This window comes from Drosophila grimshawi, unplaced genomic scaffold, assembly GCF_018153295.1.
Source record: "Drosophila grimshawi isolate 15287-2541.00 unplaced genomic scaffold, ASM1815329v1 contig_848, whole genome shotgun sequence".
NCBI classification, from domain to species: domain Eukaryota; kingdom Metazoa; phylum Arthropoda; class Insecta; order Diptera; family Drosophilidae; genus Drosophila; species Drosophila grimshawi.
This window is the reverse complement of record NW_025063692.1, coordinates 18,674,881-18,692,500: the sequence shown is the minus strand read 5'-3', so window position 1 is coordinate 18,692,500 and position 17,620 is coordinate 18,674,881. Positions and strand designations below refer to the sequence as shown.

At 41.3% G+C, this 17,620-nt stretch overlaps 2 protein-coding genes and 1 long non-coding RNA gene across 4 annotated transcripts; all 3 read right to left on the bottom strand.

Moving 5' to 3' along the window:
• Nucleotides 1–3,357: 3,357 nt before the first annotated feature.
• On the bottom strand, nt 3,358–6,302 carry LOC6565321 (sodium channel protein Nach). The gene is made up of 8 exons (XM_032738133.1): nt 5,917–6,302; nt 5,540–5,839; nt 5,278–5,359; nt 4,939–5,221; nt 4,658–4,796; nt 4,386–4,596; nt 3,693–3,896; nt 3,358–3,551 (listed from the first exon to the last, which is right to left on the bottom strand). The coding sequence occupies exons 1-8, from the start codon at nt 6,300–6,302 to the stop codon at nt 3,438–3,440; spliced, it is 1,719 nt and encodes a 572-aa protein (XP_032594024.1). The 3' UTR covers nt 3,358–3,437.
• Nucleotides 6,303–8,793: 2,491 nt separating this feature from the next.
• Nucleotides 8,794–9,649, bottom strand: LOC116805600. 2 transcript variants are annotated; one of them, XR_004365278.2, is made up of 3 exons: nt 9,447–9,649; nt 9,246–9,313; nt 8,794–9,181 (listed from the first exon to the last, which is right to left on the bottom strand). It is a non-coding gene; the product is annotated as an uncharacterized LOC116805600 (long non-coding RNA). The 2 variants fall into 2 exon arrangements; XR_004365277.2 differs by having other exon boundaries at nt 9,251–9,313.
• Nucleotides 9,650–9,717: 68 nt separating this feature from the next.
• On the bottom strand, nt 9,718–16,768 carry LOC6565322 (ankyrin repeat and LEM domain-containing protein 2 homolog). The gene is made up of 8 exons (XM_001991516.2): nt 16,454–16,768; nt 14,149–14,328; nt 13,296–13,996; nt 12,804–12,956; nt 11,109–12,731; nt 10,909–11,042; nt 10,713–10,844; nt 9,718–10,310 (listed from the first exon to the last, which is right to left on the bottom strand). The coding sequence occupies exons 1-8, from the start codon at nt 16,623–16,625 to the stop codon at nt 9,818–9,820; spliced, it is 3,588 nt and encodes a 1,195-aa protein (XP_001991552.1). The 5' UTR covers nt 16,626–16,768; the 3' UTR covers nt 9,718–9,817.
• Nucleotides 16,769–17,620: the final 852 nt, after the last annotated feature.

The following is a 17,620-nucleotide window of genomic DNA, read 5'->3' as shown; positions in this document are numbered from 1 at the left end:
GTTTAAAATGATTCCAGGATTTTTATGAATTCTTACTTATATTTTCGATATCTGAATGAGATGTTATACCTTATGTCTGCCTTGATCGAGTTATATTCTCCGATTTGTCACATATATTTCGAGATACTCTCGCATAATTTATTAATCTTTTGGTGCAATTGCTGTTGTTTTTATTGTTGCTGTTGACTTTGAACTGGCCTTAAATGCGGCCAGTCACATGTTCTTCCTCCACTATCTATCTGAACGGTTTATGGTTGTATATATATATATATATATATATACACATATATGTGTGTGTGCTTATGAGTGTTTGAACAAAATTTAATTCAATAAAATCATTGAATATTATGTGCGCTTTTTGAGGTGCGGTTGTAGTTTTGGCCAGCTAACTGGCATTTGTGTTATCGTAAAATCTTATAAATAAATACGAGAGCTATTTCATTGCCCCAAATGGCTGACTCAATAGTTGTCCATTATTGACTGCAATTGGAATACAACGATACCAAAATCCGGTCCAGTTGTCACTTAGTCGAAACAAAACAAAAAAAAAAGAAAAGAAAAGAAAACAGAAGCAATTTTTTTTGGGATAATTTACAAAGTTTTGAAAAAAGATTGAGATTTCGTTTTGTGCTGCGTCTTAATTTGCGCATTATCCTTACAATCTTAATTAAGCTGTCCATCAGGCAGTGCATATCCTTCCAGCCCCTGCCTATCAGCCACATCCGCAGCCTTACGACTTGCTCATTTGTTTGCCGCCATTTTCTTGCGTACATTTCTCTGTCTTTCTTATAGTCGTTGTTGCTGTTGTTGTTGTTGATGGTCTTGTCGCAATTTTTGCATAGTCACTGCACACTGTGTTCTACATCCGTTCCGTTTCCGCATCCGTTTACACTCACGCCAACGCCAAAGCCGACGCCGCCAACGCCAAAGCCACTGCCACCGCTACCACAGTTGCTGTCTTGCATTGCGTATACGCCCTTTCGGCCAGTGCAAACAAAAAAAACCAACAAAATGCAACTAAATGGAGTGACGCGAGAAAATTCCTTGAGCAAAGTAACTCCTGCTGCCGCTGGCATATTACGAGCATTGTTGCTTTTCCCATTGTCCTTGCCGCAAGTAACAAGTTCATTTGCTGCACCCGCACCCAGTTAGTGCAGCAGTGCCGTACTAAAACGCTAAATATTTCTGCCATATGCAAAGATCAGGGCGACTTCAACTACACTAAACTGGGTATTTTTTTAAATAAGCAACTATAATCTCTTTATCTATGGAACATAAGTACGATTTAACATTTACTTTCAATGGATAAATCGCTTAGCTTAAGCAGAGCTATTATAATTATCGTAAATGAAACTGAAAGTTAATTAGGGTCAAGCTCGCATTTGTTATGTCAAAACTAAACTGTGCTACAGAATAATTTGCATCGAAAATAAATGCATATGTATATATATATATATATTATGTAAGCCTATAAGGAAACTGGCTAAACTAGCATCACTGGTGCAGCCACAGACACGGCAAACCAAAGCCAGTACAAAAACAGAACACTCAACACCCAAACGTAAATATTTCAATTAAATTTACAAAATTTATTTATGCATGCGTGTACTAATTTATGTCTGTAGGTGTGCGTGTGTGTGGCGTGTGTGTGTGTGTGTGTGTGTGTGTGCATGTGGCAAGGTAAGGGGGTGGCATGTACTCATTGTCAACATGCCCATTAACATCATTTAATTGTTGTGGGTCGCCAGCAATGGCAATGCTGCTGGCATCGCCGTTTGCATTTTATTTGCTGTCAGTGCCTTTAAAGCTGAAACCCTTTTGCTCTGGCAGATGTTGTATCGTCAATTATTTGAACTAAAAGCTCTGATTTGCCATTGAATTGTGTTTTAGTTGAGCTGGAAAGCTCTCTGATGCTCCGAATATTAAATATATATGTATGTTTGCATGGCCATGCATATTAGATCTTGTTAGCTCCGCAAATGGGGTTGTTGCCACACCGTTTGTGGCTGTGCAGAGGCACGAGAAACTCAGAAATAAGCCGCCATTCATGCGCATATAAACAAACGAACTATGCGGCGACTTTGGCTTTCATTCATTTCCAGCCATTCGAATGCTACAGCCAAAGTGGCTGCTGGGGTGGTGGTAGTTGCTACACTCTGAGAAAAAATAAATCACTCTGACAACTAGAAAGTTTTTCTTCTCTCTTGAAATGGTTGCTATATATAAGAAAAAAAGAAAATTTATAAAAATTTAACATTTTTGCCACTAAACGACAATTCCAAAAATAAGATTTTTTTTTTAATATTTTATATTATTAAGAAATGTATTTCTAAAAAATAGAAATGGAATAAAAAAATAAGTAATTAAATTTAATGAAATCTAAAATTACCAAGATTTATTACTAATATATGCAACAAAAAATCGAATGTTTAAATGTTGCTATTACCCCAGAAATATAGACATATTTTTGTATAACTTTTAGACAACTGCAGCCAGAAATTAGGAATAGAAAAACGCTGATTTTTAGAAATATACTTTGTGAATAAGAAGGTGAGCTGCTTTGGGTGGCAAAAGTATATCGAATTGCTAAAATTCAGTGAGATTTTATTTTTCTGAGTGTAGCTGTGTAGTTGGTTGGTGTGGAATTGAATGCCAGGCTGGGGTACGTCGCCTACAGTGAGTACTACGCGACTTACAACTGCAATTACAACTACAACCGAATGCTGCCCCGCCAGCCGCTAGCCCCCTCCACCTGTTGGCGCTACACTGTCTTCGGGCACGGAAACCCGGCGCTGTGGAATGCAGTTCGGTTGGAAGGTAGGGTCGCTAAAGGGCAGGGGACCAACAATGAGCCGGCAACGATGTTAACTGAAAAATGCTTTTCGCTTTGCCTGTTGACGGGAAGTTGGCTTAGCGTTTGTGTTGGTGTTTGGGGGGTTGGCATTTTGGGGTTGGATCTGGGCCTGGGATTGGGAATGGGATTGGGGGCTTGGGCATGCTCGCAGTGGTAAGTTACTGTTGTTGCTGCTTCTGCTGCTGCTTCTGTGTAGGCATAGTGCAGTGAACTTGCCGTTAAGTAAGTATGCAATACGAAACTTGTTTAATTAGTAAAGCATACACAGAGAATTTCATTAGAAAAAAATTGTTGAATATTTCTTTATTGCTTGGTGCATATAAACATATAGAACCCATTTAAATATACACTCGTATTACATATATGTATATATATATATATATATATGCTTGTACATTAATATTCAGAAGCATTTTTGGGTAGTGCAAAATACGCTAATTTGAAATAATTTTTGTATTCAATATTTTTTGGTTTAGTTTTTTGGATATCATAATATCGTTTGCCGGTATACAGCTCGAAACATCTGTTTAATGTGGTTCCTGGAGTCGTCAGGCCTTTTTTTATTCCAATATTTGTTACGATTTCAGGGTAAATATTGTCCATGTGCATATTGCCATTTATCCCTATTACTTCCATAGCCATGTTCGGGCACAACTTTCGGAGTCCGATACATGCTCTTTGAATAGCTCAAATAATCCTAATTATAAAAAAACGAAAATTATTTTCTTAACAGTCAATCCAGTCAAACATCTAGCTTTTTACAGACCAACATATTTCAAAATATGTTTATATTTTATATATAAATTGACTTAATACATAATGTTAGTAGTGGATGTACCTTCTCGTTCCTTCGCTGACGCGCCAAGTGGTAAAGTTCCATGTTCCTATGCGTTTCCGCAGGCTGCACCTGAAGCACACTCGAATCAGTCCTCGAATCAGATGAATTACACGATGGATTTGCGTGGGACTTCAGTTTTAATTGAAGATCAATCGCCGGTGGCGGCTCGTGACGGATGCGTTGCTCAATTTCGTACAGCTCTTGCTAGATAAATACACATACAGAGAGAACCACATTGGACTTATCTTCTATATATGCATATACAAACAACAAGACGAGACCCGCGATTACAGGTTGATCTAGCCATTGGGCAAGGGAGCACTATCAGACTAAGTCGACCAAATGGTAGCAGAGATACCTCCAGTAGGCACTCTCTGTCGAGGAGAGCACTTGAGAAAGTCAGAGGGGCCGAGTGAGGCGGGCAGAGGCCTTGGAGTTGTGGACCCTCGGATATCCTAACCATAATCCGTTGATGCAATTGCGAAACAGACAATCAACTGGACAGTGGCACCAATTCTCGGACATTACAGTTAGGCTTTAGTCTAAGTAGTCACCCAACTATACTTGTCAGTAGGTCACCTTACTAAGCCCGTCAGTAGCGGACTTTGCCGATTTGGTTTCAATGAGAGGAAGCCCTTGCAGCATAGATAAATAGGGAGATCGATCATATCCGATATCTTAATGTGGACTTACCCGATTCTTGTAGACCATACAACAGGCGCGCAGGGTAAAGTAGTAAATAATCTCAACACCCGAGAGCAGCGAGAAGCCGAGAAACAAGCTGGCGATGCCGCCAAAGGACACAAGCAGATCCACCCAGCCGAAGAGTACCTCACGCTTGTAGCGAATGATGGGCCAAGTAAGGAACTCGACTAGAACGCCAGGCGAATCCGAACGATCCATACTTTTGTATGCAAAACAATATATAAGTATGATGAAGTGAGAATGACGAAGAAAAGGCTTACAATTTCATGAGCTTATCTATATTAAACACTGTCTTGGAGCAGCTAAGCTCACACTGTAGGCAATCCTTGATATTAGTTATGTTCAGCTTGTAGTCGTTTAGACAGGTAAAGTCCTTGACTGCGCACATGGGTACATTACCTAGTAAGAGAAAGAAATAAGGGTATAAAAACCAAATGTTATCCGATATTAAATAACGTTGCAGATACACAATGTATTTTATATTCCTATATACATATATATATATATATATATATCTTTGTCCTCATGAAGTTCAACTTACTGATGGGCTTGTAGAAGGGCGGATTACATTTGCATAGCTTGATGGCCTTTGTCATGCGGCATTGCTTCATGCAGGATGAAAAGGTGTAGGCATCTGGGAAGTAGCTTAACTTGACCTCGTCGCTGAAGATGCACTTGCGCTGGCCGATGGACAACTGGCGTGCATCATCTGTGGTGTAGGTGTTTTTCTTGGAGATGCGCACTTCCACAAGTTGATCCTCCGTCCAGTCAATTTGGGCATTGAAATCGGAGCCAAAGTACTCCTCGTTTGAGAATATAAATATCTGCAAGGACATCAAGGATCATCAATCATACAAATGCATATAGATAGCGAACATACCCGAGAAGTGCTATTGGGTAGAAAGAACAGAGCCCACTTCTTGTCCGTTTCATAGAGGTCATGGGGTGCCCCAGTTTTGGTGCTGAAATTGAAATTTTTCTCATTGTTACACTCAGAGAAAAACGCTTTAACGAAATTCAATTATAACAGGCATATAATTCCCAACATTTCTGATCTAAGATTTACGACCTTGACAGGACTTGTAAATGGAAGTTTGTCAGAAATGATTTTGATTTATTCCCCAATTTATCACTTGACTTACTCTTCGGTTGCGGTGGACATGAAGCGACTGTTGAAGGCGTAGCAAAAGCCATGTTCCGTGTAAATGGGCTGAAAGTGATCGCAGCAGACGATGTCCTCGTCCCGATACTTGCAAGAGATTAGCGCATTCTCGCAGGGGATTTGGGCCCGGAACGCCCAATCGCGAATTGTGTGCTCGTCCAGCAGGTCGGACGGTATTGCCTCTGCCAGCATTTGTGCATCCCGGATGTTCTCGAAACTGAGCGAGGTAAGCATATCAAGGAACGGTGCAAACATCTGCGCCTTCTCCGCATCGTAGTTGCTGGGAATATATTATATGTGCGATGGTTGCACATTACATTAAAAAGTTGTGATTGCGTAATTGGGGTATCAACTCACGCCAGGGATTTGTAGACCTCAGCGTAGGATTTTTCATGATCGAAGGCCGAGTCCGGACACACCACAGTGGTGGGAAAAACAACGTTCTGATTGTGAAAGTCCGTGTCCAGACCAGTGATGGTTGGATTGGTTTGAAATTTCTCCCACAGGCTCATGATAATGACCAGAGCCGTAACAGCGCCAATCGATGTGAAACAGAACCACATAAACTTCTCGCCAATGGGCCGACCCGTTTCCGCAATATAGCGAACGCCGTGGAGCGTTGAGTTCTGAAAGAACTCCTTTGTCTGGTAAATGAGACTTCGACGAAAGATGACCAGAGTCTCCAGCAAGCGTTGCCGCCTTGTCCTAATCACAGCCGTTTCCTTGGGTTTCTTTTGCGGCATTTTCGTTTCAGGAACATAGCTCGTGGCCAGGCCCAGCAACTTACCACGCAGCTTTTGCAACTAATCAATGGGGAACTCAGTGACAATTGAGTCCAATTGCTGGACTTTCTGTTGTGGCCATTATGTGACACTAAAAGCCTTTCATTGTAAATGCATTAAGTCACCGGACCTTGATTGACCCCAAAAATAGCGTTTGACAATACAGCACAGAATGTGTGTATTTCCCTCGCTTATCTTGATGTCTCATTAGCATTTAGTGCCATGCCTACACTGAGAAAAATAAAACATGCATCAATTATTTTTGTTTTTTTTAACATTTTCCTTTATTATTGCATCTGCTTTGGAATTTGTATGGGAAAGTTTCATGCAAATTTTGTTATATATGTTTTTTTGTTTTTGAAAATGTGTACGATATCATTTAGGAAAAAATCGTTTTTAAAAATTTGTCGGCTTTGCATTTGGCTTTGAAAATATTGTTCTTTCAGTGCAGTCGCTAGGTGTGGTGTGGTGTAGTCGCACATTAGCTGCAGGGTGGGTCAACTCCTGCTGTCCACTGATTGTTTTTGGCCCTCGCTCAAAATGGCGCCAGCTTCGCGATACTGCTGAATACTCGGAGATTTTATAAGTGGGCGTGCCGATCGGAGCAGCTGCCGGGCTAATTGGTCCGCGGTAGTCTGCATGGCATCCGGCGCCGTTGCAGTTAGCAAGAGCAAAAAATTGAAAAAAAAATATATATATAAATAAAAAATAAAAAATAAACGAAATGAATTCTTGCAAAATCTGAATAAACTAAACTAAACGCGCACAGAAACCGTCAAGAAATTCACAAGTTTTGTGTGAACTCCTGACACGGCAATTTGGACGGCGCTTTGTTTTGTTTTCGTCTGGCCAAGTGGCTCCAGCCGAGCTAAAGCTCCAGCCCGAAGCACAAATGAAGTGGTTTCAAGTTTCAGCATCGCAGACGGTGGACGAAACGACTGACAGACTGGGTTAGCGACAAACTGAACAAAAGGTCTGGCGATCACGAGTTGACGCTGTTGCTAAGATGCTGACCCTGATTGCGTCCGCCAGATAAGTGCAGCAGTAGACTGGTCACAAAAGGACCTCCGCATTTGCACATCCTCAGTCATCTAGAGTTTCAAAACTGGCGCCTCTGTGCAGCGCTCATTGGCAGTAACGGTCTCTCTTTCTCTCTCTCTCACCGTTAAGCGTTTAGATACCAATGTCCCGACCGCAGCAGCGCCATCAATTATGCACAATTATCTGTGGCAGGTGGTGCATGAGCGTTCTAGGATACTCTGACAAGGATACACATGGATGATGGCCGGCTACGATCGATCGCGACCCACCTTAACTGCATGCCTCGATATCATAATAATATATAATAATAGATAATTCTGCTTATTCATTCAGATATCGTGGTGAAAAATCAGTCAACTAATTCTATGCATAAATAATAAAAGATTTAAAAAACATGATCAAGATTACTTTTAATTATTTCATTTCATTAAAAATGAATTCAACGAGTCAACTAATTCTAAGTAAAAATATATTTTAAGCATCACAAAAATGTGTCCAAGTTCAGATTTTATTGGTTCAATGCATTAATTGAAAATCAATGATATTATTCATACTGATATATACATACTTCTATCTATGCACATAAGGGTATTAAAACATCGGCATACCAGGGATAGCTATTTGTTCATGCTGTTTTTTCTTTACTTATTTCAATGACTGAATTTTTTCTTATCAGCGATCATTTGTCAAACCGTTGCAAAAGCCTGGCCATGAAGTTTCACAACAAATAAAGAGAGATACAAAGAAAAAAAAAGGAAAAGAATTAAAAACAGAAGATGAGGGAACGGCAATTGCAACAATTTGTTGGACTGCAACTCCGCGCCGTCGGTTGACAAAAATCAACGCTTATAAATAAGAAATCCAAAGACCACGCAACTGAAATTGAATCCAGAACCCTTTTCCTTCAGACCAAGTCCGAAGTCGACACTCAGCCAAGTGAAACTCGTTGTATCCTCAAAACGAGGATACATATCCACACATACACACATACACACACACACATATATATATATATATATATATATACATTCACACAGACAGACATATAGACACACATACAGAAGAGCAAGAAGAACATGAATCCCAATTCTCCCTCTGCGAATGTTCCAAATGATCTCCGCAGAGTAAAAAGTCAGCTTGTGTGTGTATATATATATATATATATATATATGTGTGTGTGTGCGTGATTAATGGTAATTGCTTTTATGGCTTTTTGCTGTGCTCGCCACGCTTTCTGCCAGCAATTTGTTGTAATTTCGATTTCACTGCCTGTCCCCAACTTTGTTAGCTTAGCTAACATCAACTGTATCAAATAGCTAAACGTTTCTGATCCGACCTCCTTTTCCGAGCATCAAATTATTATTATAAGCACCGAAATTGAATATGTATAAGTAAATATAATGCTCTTAGGTACGCACTTAATTGATGCTTATTATTTGCAACTTATTTACTTCACGTCGCTTACTTAAATCGCACACAAAAACCAACACGAGGCTCGTCGGTCGGTCAAATTGGTCTCCTCGTTGGCATCCCACAATACTTGTGCGAGGCTGGCAGATCCATCTGGCCATCTTTGGATATAATAACCCTCATCGCCGCTCATATTGATGCGATGCGACAATACGATTGGGACCAGGTCGGCACCTACAATAGCCTTCAATCCAGCTCGCCAGTTCGGTAATCCTTGAGTTATGCATCAACAGCAGAATTGTTTAGATTCCTGGCATAAAGTCTTATTCTTTTATCTTTTAAGTCGACCATTTTTTCGATGTTTGATGCTGAATATATTTTCCAAAACACTAGAAGCAGTAAAATGTTTAAGATGGACTCGGCTAATGATGCTGATCAATAATATATATATACTTTACAGGGTTGAAGAGAGACGTCTCCTTCAATCTGTTACAAACTTCACGTCATCATTGTAATATACTCTGCAGGGTTATACGAGAGAGGAGCACAATTAAAGCCATAATGGGATTTATATGGATATTTAGGTAAGCAACAAAATATCCAGATATCAGCAAGAAGTAGAGCGACCAGGAGCTGAGCCCTGCAAATACTTACAATACTGCCTGCATGGTTACACAAAATCCAATTACTTCATTTAATTTAGGTTTGTTCTTAAGTTTTGATCAAATTCCAACATTGCGTATCACATTAAGAATTTATTTGAATTTTGAAAATTTAATATTGTTAGCACAAATTCATTGTTTCATTTCACATTATTTCACATATACATACTTCATTTCTAGCATTTGTAAAAAAGGCAAAAAGAATAAAAAAAATATATAATAATAATAGTAAAATAAAAAATAAGCTTCAAAAATACTCCTGGTTTTGTTTTTTGCTTTTTTTCTTGCATTTTGTTTTTCTCTACATATACATTTAGTATTTACATAATAATAGGCAGTTAAACATCATGCATCTGCTCTTAATTATTCACTCTCATCGGTGACTGACAGATTGAGCTGGACATTCACATATTCTGGCGAGAAGATTGAGGGACTGGGCTCATATCGCGTCTCGCGGTACTTAGAAAAAAGACCACGCGCCTTATTAAACGGCGTATGGAATACAGTCGACACGATGGTGCCTGTCTGATGATCGCTGGCCACTGGAACTGCTGCAGGCGGCATCGTGGTGTTCATTGGCGAAGGGCTTTCATGCACAGGTCCGTTCTGGCAACTGGTCGGTCGAGGCGACCACATTATTTTCGGAGGCGCCGATGGTGTTCCAAGCTGACGACGCTGTGCCAATTCGTTCAGCATCGGGGTGGGAAGCAGCTTTTTGTATGTGTGTGTCAGCGAACCGCTATCGGAAACCATGCTGCTGCAAGGAATATTGGTTTTTGCCAGATTGGGTGTCCTGCTGCCGATGCTGAAGAACGACGACTTATGCGATTTATGCACGCTTGTCGGCGAGGGGAAGCTGTATGCGAAATAAAATTAATTGTGCCATTAGTTTCAACATACAATTACAGTCGACGTCGCTTATTAGTTATAACGACGAAATTCTAAGGCCATTTTCAATAATGACTAGCTTATACAGTCAAAAGGATATAAATCAAAATCAACAGGCTATTTAAAACAGTTTTCCAGTATGTCGATCCCACAATTTACAACTCATCTTTTGACCGATTGTTCCTCCAAAGGCAGTGGTTCGATAACGATTTTGTTGTTGTCATTTTTACCAAACATGGGGAACTTAATAGCACGTTTTGTTTTGTGAGTTTGCTTAAGATATCTTTTTTCGACTGATATAGCCAGTTTCATCAGGGCTGAGAATGTTCTGCACACGGACTAGTGGCGCTGCTTACGAATATAAACTTACAGATCCATCTCCTCGGCGGAGAAGCTCTCCATGGCTGTACGCCAGGCATACACAAACGGCAGCGATTCCTTATCGATATCGACATTGAAAATAGCATTGAGGACATCCAAATCACGCTTGGTCGGCTCCTTGCTGCAATTTAGTATTTAGTAAAATGTGGCCACTTTTACCATGATTACAAATATGGCAGACTTACCCAAATATGAATAGTTCATATTGGGGTTCCGCGTCGCAACACGAGAGCCGTGGTGTGCGGCTTTCTGGTGGTGTCATGAAAATCGCCTCATCGTCGCTGCTGTCGTCCTCATTAAAGTTGTCGACGCAATCCAACTGTGATGCGATGAAGTCAATAAATGTTTGGATTGTATTGAATGTATTTGATTAGTGTCTACTCACAAAGTATGATGCATCATCGTTTCCGTCATCGTCGCTGTTGTTGTTGTTGTCATTGTCGCTTATGTTACAGACACGCATTGTGTCAATGAGCTCGTGAACCGGATCATTGGATGTACTGGAGGCAGCATGAATAGTTCCAGCAGCAGCAGCAGCAGTAGCAACAGCAGCAGCAGTAGCAGCAGTAGCAGCAGCAGCAGCAGTAGCAGCAGCAGCAGTAGCAGCAGCAGCAGTAGCAGCAGCAGCAGTAGCAGCAGCAGTTGACGTTGTGGCCGCCTTGCTCGAATCTTGGATTTGAGCGCGCAAAGATTCGGTACGCTTGCGTCTGCTCGTCTTACGACTAAGATTCGCATCCCAGGCACACTTGCAACACTGCTCCAATTCCCAGGCGGCTGAGCACAGCTCCTCGGTTTTAAGTGCGTCCGGCAGCCGAACAAATGGCACCTGCTCCAGCATTGGCAGCATGCTGCCGCATACGCATTGCAAATGCTCGCGTCTATCGCCGTATAGCTGCAACAGTTTACGCAGCATTTGCATTAGCTGATTTCGCACAGCGTTGCTCACCTCCTGCGAATGGGCAATGTAGCTGGCGACGAGATGAGCGATGCGTGAGTGAACCTTGCCAAAGTCGACAGTGATGAAGCGTGCATCATCCTTGAAGCTGACAATGAGAGATTTCAGTCTTTTGAGCTCGGAGAGCAGCGTATCATTGATGGATACCATGTTGCCAATGTTGTTAATCAGTGTCTTGGTGATGCGTTTCGCGAACACCTGCAGCGATTTCTCCACACATGTATAGGGCGTCATTACCTGGGTAATGGCGATGCCGGCAACACTCGCTGCTGGATTATTCGCAGTCTTGCCTCGGTCGGTAGCCAGATCGAGATAGTGATGCAGTTGGGAATAGTTCCACGTCTGATCCGATTTTTCAGCCAGCAGCGAAGCCTGCGTTTGCTCAGATTTTGCTGACAGATAAGCCTCGAGGCGTGCGATTCCATCGCTAGATGATATGTCCACGAGATCATCGAGAAAATCCCAATATTCGCGCCACTCCAAATTCTCCTGGTGCGCCAATTGTCGACCGATTATCTCAAGACCCTTTTCAATATCCGAATTCTTGATATGTCGCTCGCGGTAACAATCAATCACCAATGACTCATCCAAGTCGCTATCCACGAACGATAATGACGTGTTGCTACGATAATTTAAAAACAGATCCGGGTTAATATGCCGAAAAGGTGTCGACGGCAACTCCAGCGCACGATGTGACCGACTTGAGCTATCCTTGTATGTGCAATTGTTGTTGTGTTCTATGTGCTGCTGTGGCTGCTGCTGCTGCTGTGCCTCATCGCCATTTTGCTCGGGATTTTGTTGATTGCCATTCGGGCTGAAGAGCAAACGCCGACCAATGGCACTCTTGTTGAGCAGCGACTTGTTGGGCGTCCGTATGGGTGAGATGTAGGGCGAACTGGTCAATGGCGCCCCAGCATTGCCACCAATTCGCGGCGGGGTCTTCCAGCGTCGACAGAAACTAACTGCCTGCTCACGCGGCATGGGTCCAGCCAATGCACTGATCTTCAGTTCCATATTGAGTTTACCCGATTCGTCGCACTTTTGATTTAATATCTGTCGAATTCAATTAACAGTGTGTCGGTTAGTCAGTGCAAGTCTTCAAATTACGCAGCATCTGTCACTTACCGGCGGTTCAATAGTCATAAACGGTTGTCCAATCTGCGGCGGCACCTCATTACCCGTTGCCCGCAGAACGGGCACATAATATGGCTCCGAGAGCAGCAGCTCCAGTTTTTTGAACACCTCCGGACTGGCATGTTGTGCTCGCTGGCATATTATCTGTTGGCGGAAAACAGTAACAAATAGCGTTAGATACCCTTTCGAATAACAGCAACAAACTAACTAGATATAATCATCTGTATTCAGTATTTTTGCTTACGTATAAATCAGTATAATAACTCTTACTTCAAATATAACTAATACGTTATTCACAACTTGAACTAGAATTGCCATTCGCTTATTACTTTGAATTGAAATCCATCACAATTTATTGAGTTATTGAGCCTAATAATAGTATAAAGCTTAGTTTTCAACCCATATTCATTTTAACCTAGACATGTTGGGTATAGAATTAGAAATAGGAATTAGGAGCAACGTCAATTAATTGGAAATACTCACATCCTTGGGCTGCATGCCGTCCGAATTCATAAGCGACTTGCATTGTGGATAGGAGGTGAGCACCTTAACGACAGCAACGTGACCGTATTTGACGGAAAAATGCAGTGGCGTCTCGCCGCGTCCTTTGTCTGGCATGTTGAGATAATAATCGAGGAGATTCTCATTGAGGGCGGCGCACATCTCGCCTCGGCTCTTTTTACCCGCATACAGCTGGGTAAATTTGCGATCTGAGATTGTCTTCAATATGAGCTCGGCAACGCGCGCCTGATTGCATTGGGCGCAAATGTGCATGGCATTGTAGCGATATCCCTCTTTTAGGCTGGTGGGCGTGTCACCGCTGCTGATGAGAAACCGTGGATTGTCCCAAACAATGCGTCCGACACGCTCAAAATTTCCAGCCTCGATCTGTTTACGGAACTCGACCAGCTCCTGTTTGCTGGGTGCCCGAAACGGCGGACGTTCGGCATTAAGTGAAATGTTGCTGCTGCTGTTGCTGCAACTGGATGCGATATTAGCGCTGCCATCAGTGTTGTTGCCACTGCTATTTGACATCGCCAATATGATGTTTGCCGCGGTCAATGCTGATGAGCCAGGCGTCTCACCGATTGTCGGCGACGATGAAAATGGACTGCTGTCTGTGCTACCCGACGCCGGCGACTTATATCCACTTCCCCCCAACGATCGGGGTAATGAGACCGGCTCTGCGAATACGATGAAAATATGTTATTATTTCGTCTTTTATTTGATTGTTATGCTCTTGATTGGTGTACTTATTGTTGGGATCATGAGTCTGCCATCTGTCTACATGTATATTTATATATATATATATATATATAGACTTGTATGTACTTACTGCTAGCTGGTTTGGCCTTGCCGTAACGCTTGAGCGATTCGATGCTTTCGAAGCCAAACTGTACGTAGCTCTCGGCCTGATCTCGATTGGGAAACTCGCGCAATCGCGCCTCCTTATAATGTCGCAGCACCTCCAATGCCTTGGACTTTTCCGTGAATATCAACCAGAGCGGCGAGTCGGCTGCAAATGATGGAGTTTGTAAACGAGAGAGAGAGAGGGAGAGATAGAAGTTAGTGAACGTTTGCGAAACTTAAGATCAAACTAAACGGACAAAAAGTTATAGAAACTGGCAGCAGTTTTGTTGCTCGCTCGACTCGTTGTGGTCACGCCATCTGGGCGAATTGCAAATAGATTGCCAGACAGCGCAAGAAAAGTGTTAAGCAAAACAAACAATGTGCTAAAAGACGACAGATAGATAGAGAGAGAGAGCGGGAGAGAGAGAGGGAGAGAATAGATACGAGGTCGCGTGTGGACGCGGAACCAAAGAGAGAGAGAGCAAGAGAGAGAGCGACAAGAGCAACGGAAAGGGGCGACGGGGCGATGGATGCCGATGCCGATGCCTTCTTCACGGTATCAATATTGCCCCCGCAAACGTGCGTATGACGCAGTTATTGGCACTACGCTCTTAGAAAAAGAAAACAATAACAAAAATAATGTTGTCGCTATTATGTTGTTGTTGTTGCTGTTGTTGTTTTTTTTTATGTAGATCGGACGGATCGCAGTGGCCAATTGAGCAGCCCGCCTTTGCTAGCGTGGTCTCCGCTTGGGATATAAATATGGAAACATAGCCTACTATTTCTCTGCTCTGCCACACAGAGAGAGAGAGAGGGAGAGAGATAGATTGAGAGAGAGAGGGAGACAGAGCAAAAGCGCGCAGCTCGCACTTATTTTAAAAAAAATACTTGAACATAAATGAACAGTGTACATAGTAAAGTATAAAGTATATTTAGTCAAAAGTGTCGAGCCTGAAATTCATTAAATTACATTTATCAGAGCAATTTGATAAGAGCGCTAATTTAGCGCAGATGATAAACTAAGAGCACTTTATTGGGCTTGGTCGTTGTATTTAATATTCAGCAATATTCATAATTCAAACAATAACAACCGATAAACATATCTAAGACGATCGATTTTGTCCAAGCTTGGACAGTTTAAGCTCTGACATATAAATACTGTTGTATGTAATGTATTGCGTACTTATAATTGAGTAAAACAAAAGATTTTTGCCGGTGTCGCCGAATGAGTGCAATGACAGGTCAAGGTTCTGGTTATAGTTTTTTTTTTATTTGTTTTTTTTTTTTTGAAAGATCGCTGAACTCGCCGCGATGAAGTAAATACGCTTTGCTGTACTTTGCCTGATAGACCCAAACGTGGATCGAATTTACAGTTGTAATCGTACGTTACCCGTATCTGTTTACAATTTGCAATTTGTGCACTGATGACGCTCTTAATCCCACGCCCATTGCACATCAAGGCCGCACAAGCGGCTGAAGTTAGATGATGGATGATGGTGGATGGTGGATGATGCACAGGCAGGCAGCCGGCAACAAAAAATCAATTGTATACGACAACAAATTGGATTTTACTTGTTGTTTCTACATTCCGCTCGACAATTTTGCTTAGCTAACATTCGTTTTGATAGCCCTGTTTTCATGATTAACTGCAAAATGCTAGACACACTCAAACAAAAAACGACACATTATTTTTATTTATTTTTTGACTGACGAAAATTGTAGAATATTATATTGTAGTTAACGAACCCCTGGTCCCTGTGAAATCACCTAATAAATTGTGCACAATATTGTGAAATGTTCTTAACATTTATTTTGCTTTGCTTCTTGCAATTTAGACTTGAATTTGCGAGGCAAGAGTTGCAAGAATTAAAAGAATGAAACGAAAAGCGTAAATATATAAATTTGATTTGGAGGTAATTCTTAAAATGAATACTGTTTTTTTTTCATTTTAATTCACACTTGAATTTGCAAGGCATCGACCTACTTGGCGTCAAGCAGAATACCATCTGCAAGTGAGTATCAAAAACAGAAAAAGCGATGCGCAACAAATGAAATGAAAAGCGCGCTTTGATTGCGTTGCTGCACGAAATGTTAAGCTTGATGCGTGCATAAATACCTATGTGTGTGTGTGTGTGTGTTTGTGCCTGCGTGCGTGTATTTGCACATTTGTATCCATGCATTCTATGTTTTTACTTACACACATACATTTATATATATAAATATATATCTTAGTAGGTAAACAGTTATTTTTTAAACATGGCTGACGCCTGCTGAGCACGAGCAAAACTTACGTGGATATTCGGGATCCTCGAAATTGGATGCATTTGGGTCGCCCGCTCCGCTGGCGGCTGCAGACTCGGACAAAAGAGTCACATTTATAGCTGCAATGGAGCCCGCACACTGAGCCAATGTGCCCTCGAAGCCCGCTTTGGATGGCGGTATATAAACGGCGAAGTAAGCCATTTATGATATGTCGCTGCAGTTGATATTGTTAATATTTGCAGCGTATGGTATAAATGGTTTGCGTTTGTTTTTCATTCACTTCAAATGCAGATCTGTGCACAACAAATATTCTACGTATTCCGAACTACAAATGTGCGTCGTCCAACGCACGACATGCAAGCATTTACGACGCCTAATGCGGGGTCATCTAGCGATGGCAGCACTATCGATACTTAAATATCGCATGAAATCGGCACCACAATCGATATCACATAATTTTTCATTTATTATCGCTCCGATATTCCGATATTCAGCGCTTTATTTCAATGCGAATGCAAATTGGTCAAAAAGTGACGAATAACAATTGTCAGATACAAACTTTTGTTCTATTCTACATTTAGTTAGCAGCCAGATTTTAAGTCCAATGTATTCACAAAATAATGTTTGGGTCAGCAAGGCTTACATTCAATACCTAAGATAGCTAATTTCTGAGTTAACAATGGTAATTTAATCGTATCTATCAATATATATATATTTTAAGTGGGACCGTTTGTGTACCAGCAATCCCATTGGAGTGATGTCAGCACTGATGACCAGTCCATACCTATATAAATATATCGATGGTTGTACGATACTTCTTATGATGTTGCTCTGCAATCGCTAATCGATAGAAAATGAAACCAGTTGGGCGCTCAGCTTAAATATATTTTTGCATACATAGGTGCATTTTATTATGAATTTGATAAATCCCCAAATTACCTACTATGTTCGTTAGATGAGGCCATATGGCATTTATATGATAAAGTTTTTTTTTTTTTTTAATTTAGCATCTGTAATGATTATGCAACGTTAGGCATATTAGTTTAGAATTATGTCGTTACAATTTCAATGGGACAAATTGACAAACTCTGGTGGCAGTAAATAGTTAATATTGTGTGCGAAGTTGTAGTTGCATGTTTCATTTATTTTTAATACAATAATTTTATATAAAGTTGCACTATATGCTAAACTGGAAG

Bases quoted from the DNA above. Each gene is read 5' to 3' on its own strand.
- LOC6565321 (XM_032738133.1), bottom strand. From the start codon at position 6,302: ATGCCGCAAAAGAAACCCAAGGAAACGGCTGTGATTAGGACAAGGCGG. The intron at 5,222-5,277 runs GTATGTTCGCTA...ATGTCCTTGCAG, and splicing joins TACCCAATAGCACTTCTCGG to ATATTTATATTCTCAAACGA. The intron at 4,597-4,657 runs GTAAGCCTTTTC...TGCATACAAAAG, and splicing joins ATAGATAAGCTCATGAAATT to TATGGATCGTTCGGATTCGC.
- LOC6565322 (XM_001991516.2), bottom strand. From the start codon at position 16,625: ATGGCTTACTTCGCCGTTTATATACCGCCATCCAAAGCGGGCTTCGAG. The intron at 13,997-14,148 runs GTAAGTACATAC...TCGTATTCGCAG, and splicing joins CAAGGCCAAACCAGCTAGCA to AGCCGGTCTCATTACCCCGA. The intron at 12,732-12,803 runs GTAAGTGACAGA...TGAATTCGACAG, and splicing joins TTATGACTATTGAACCGCCG to ATATTAAATCAAAAGTGCGA.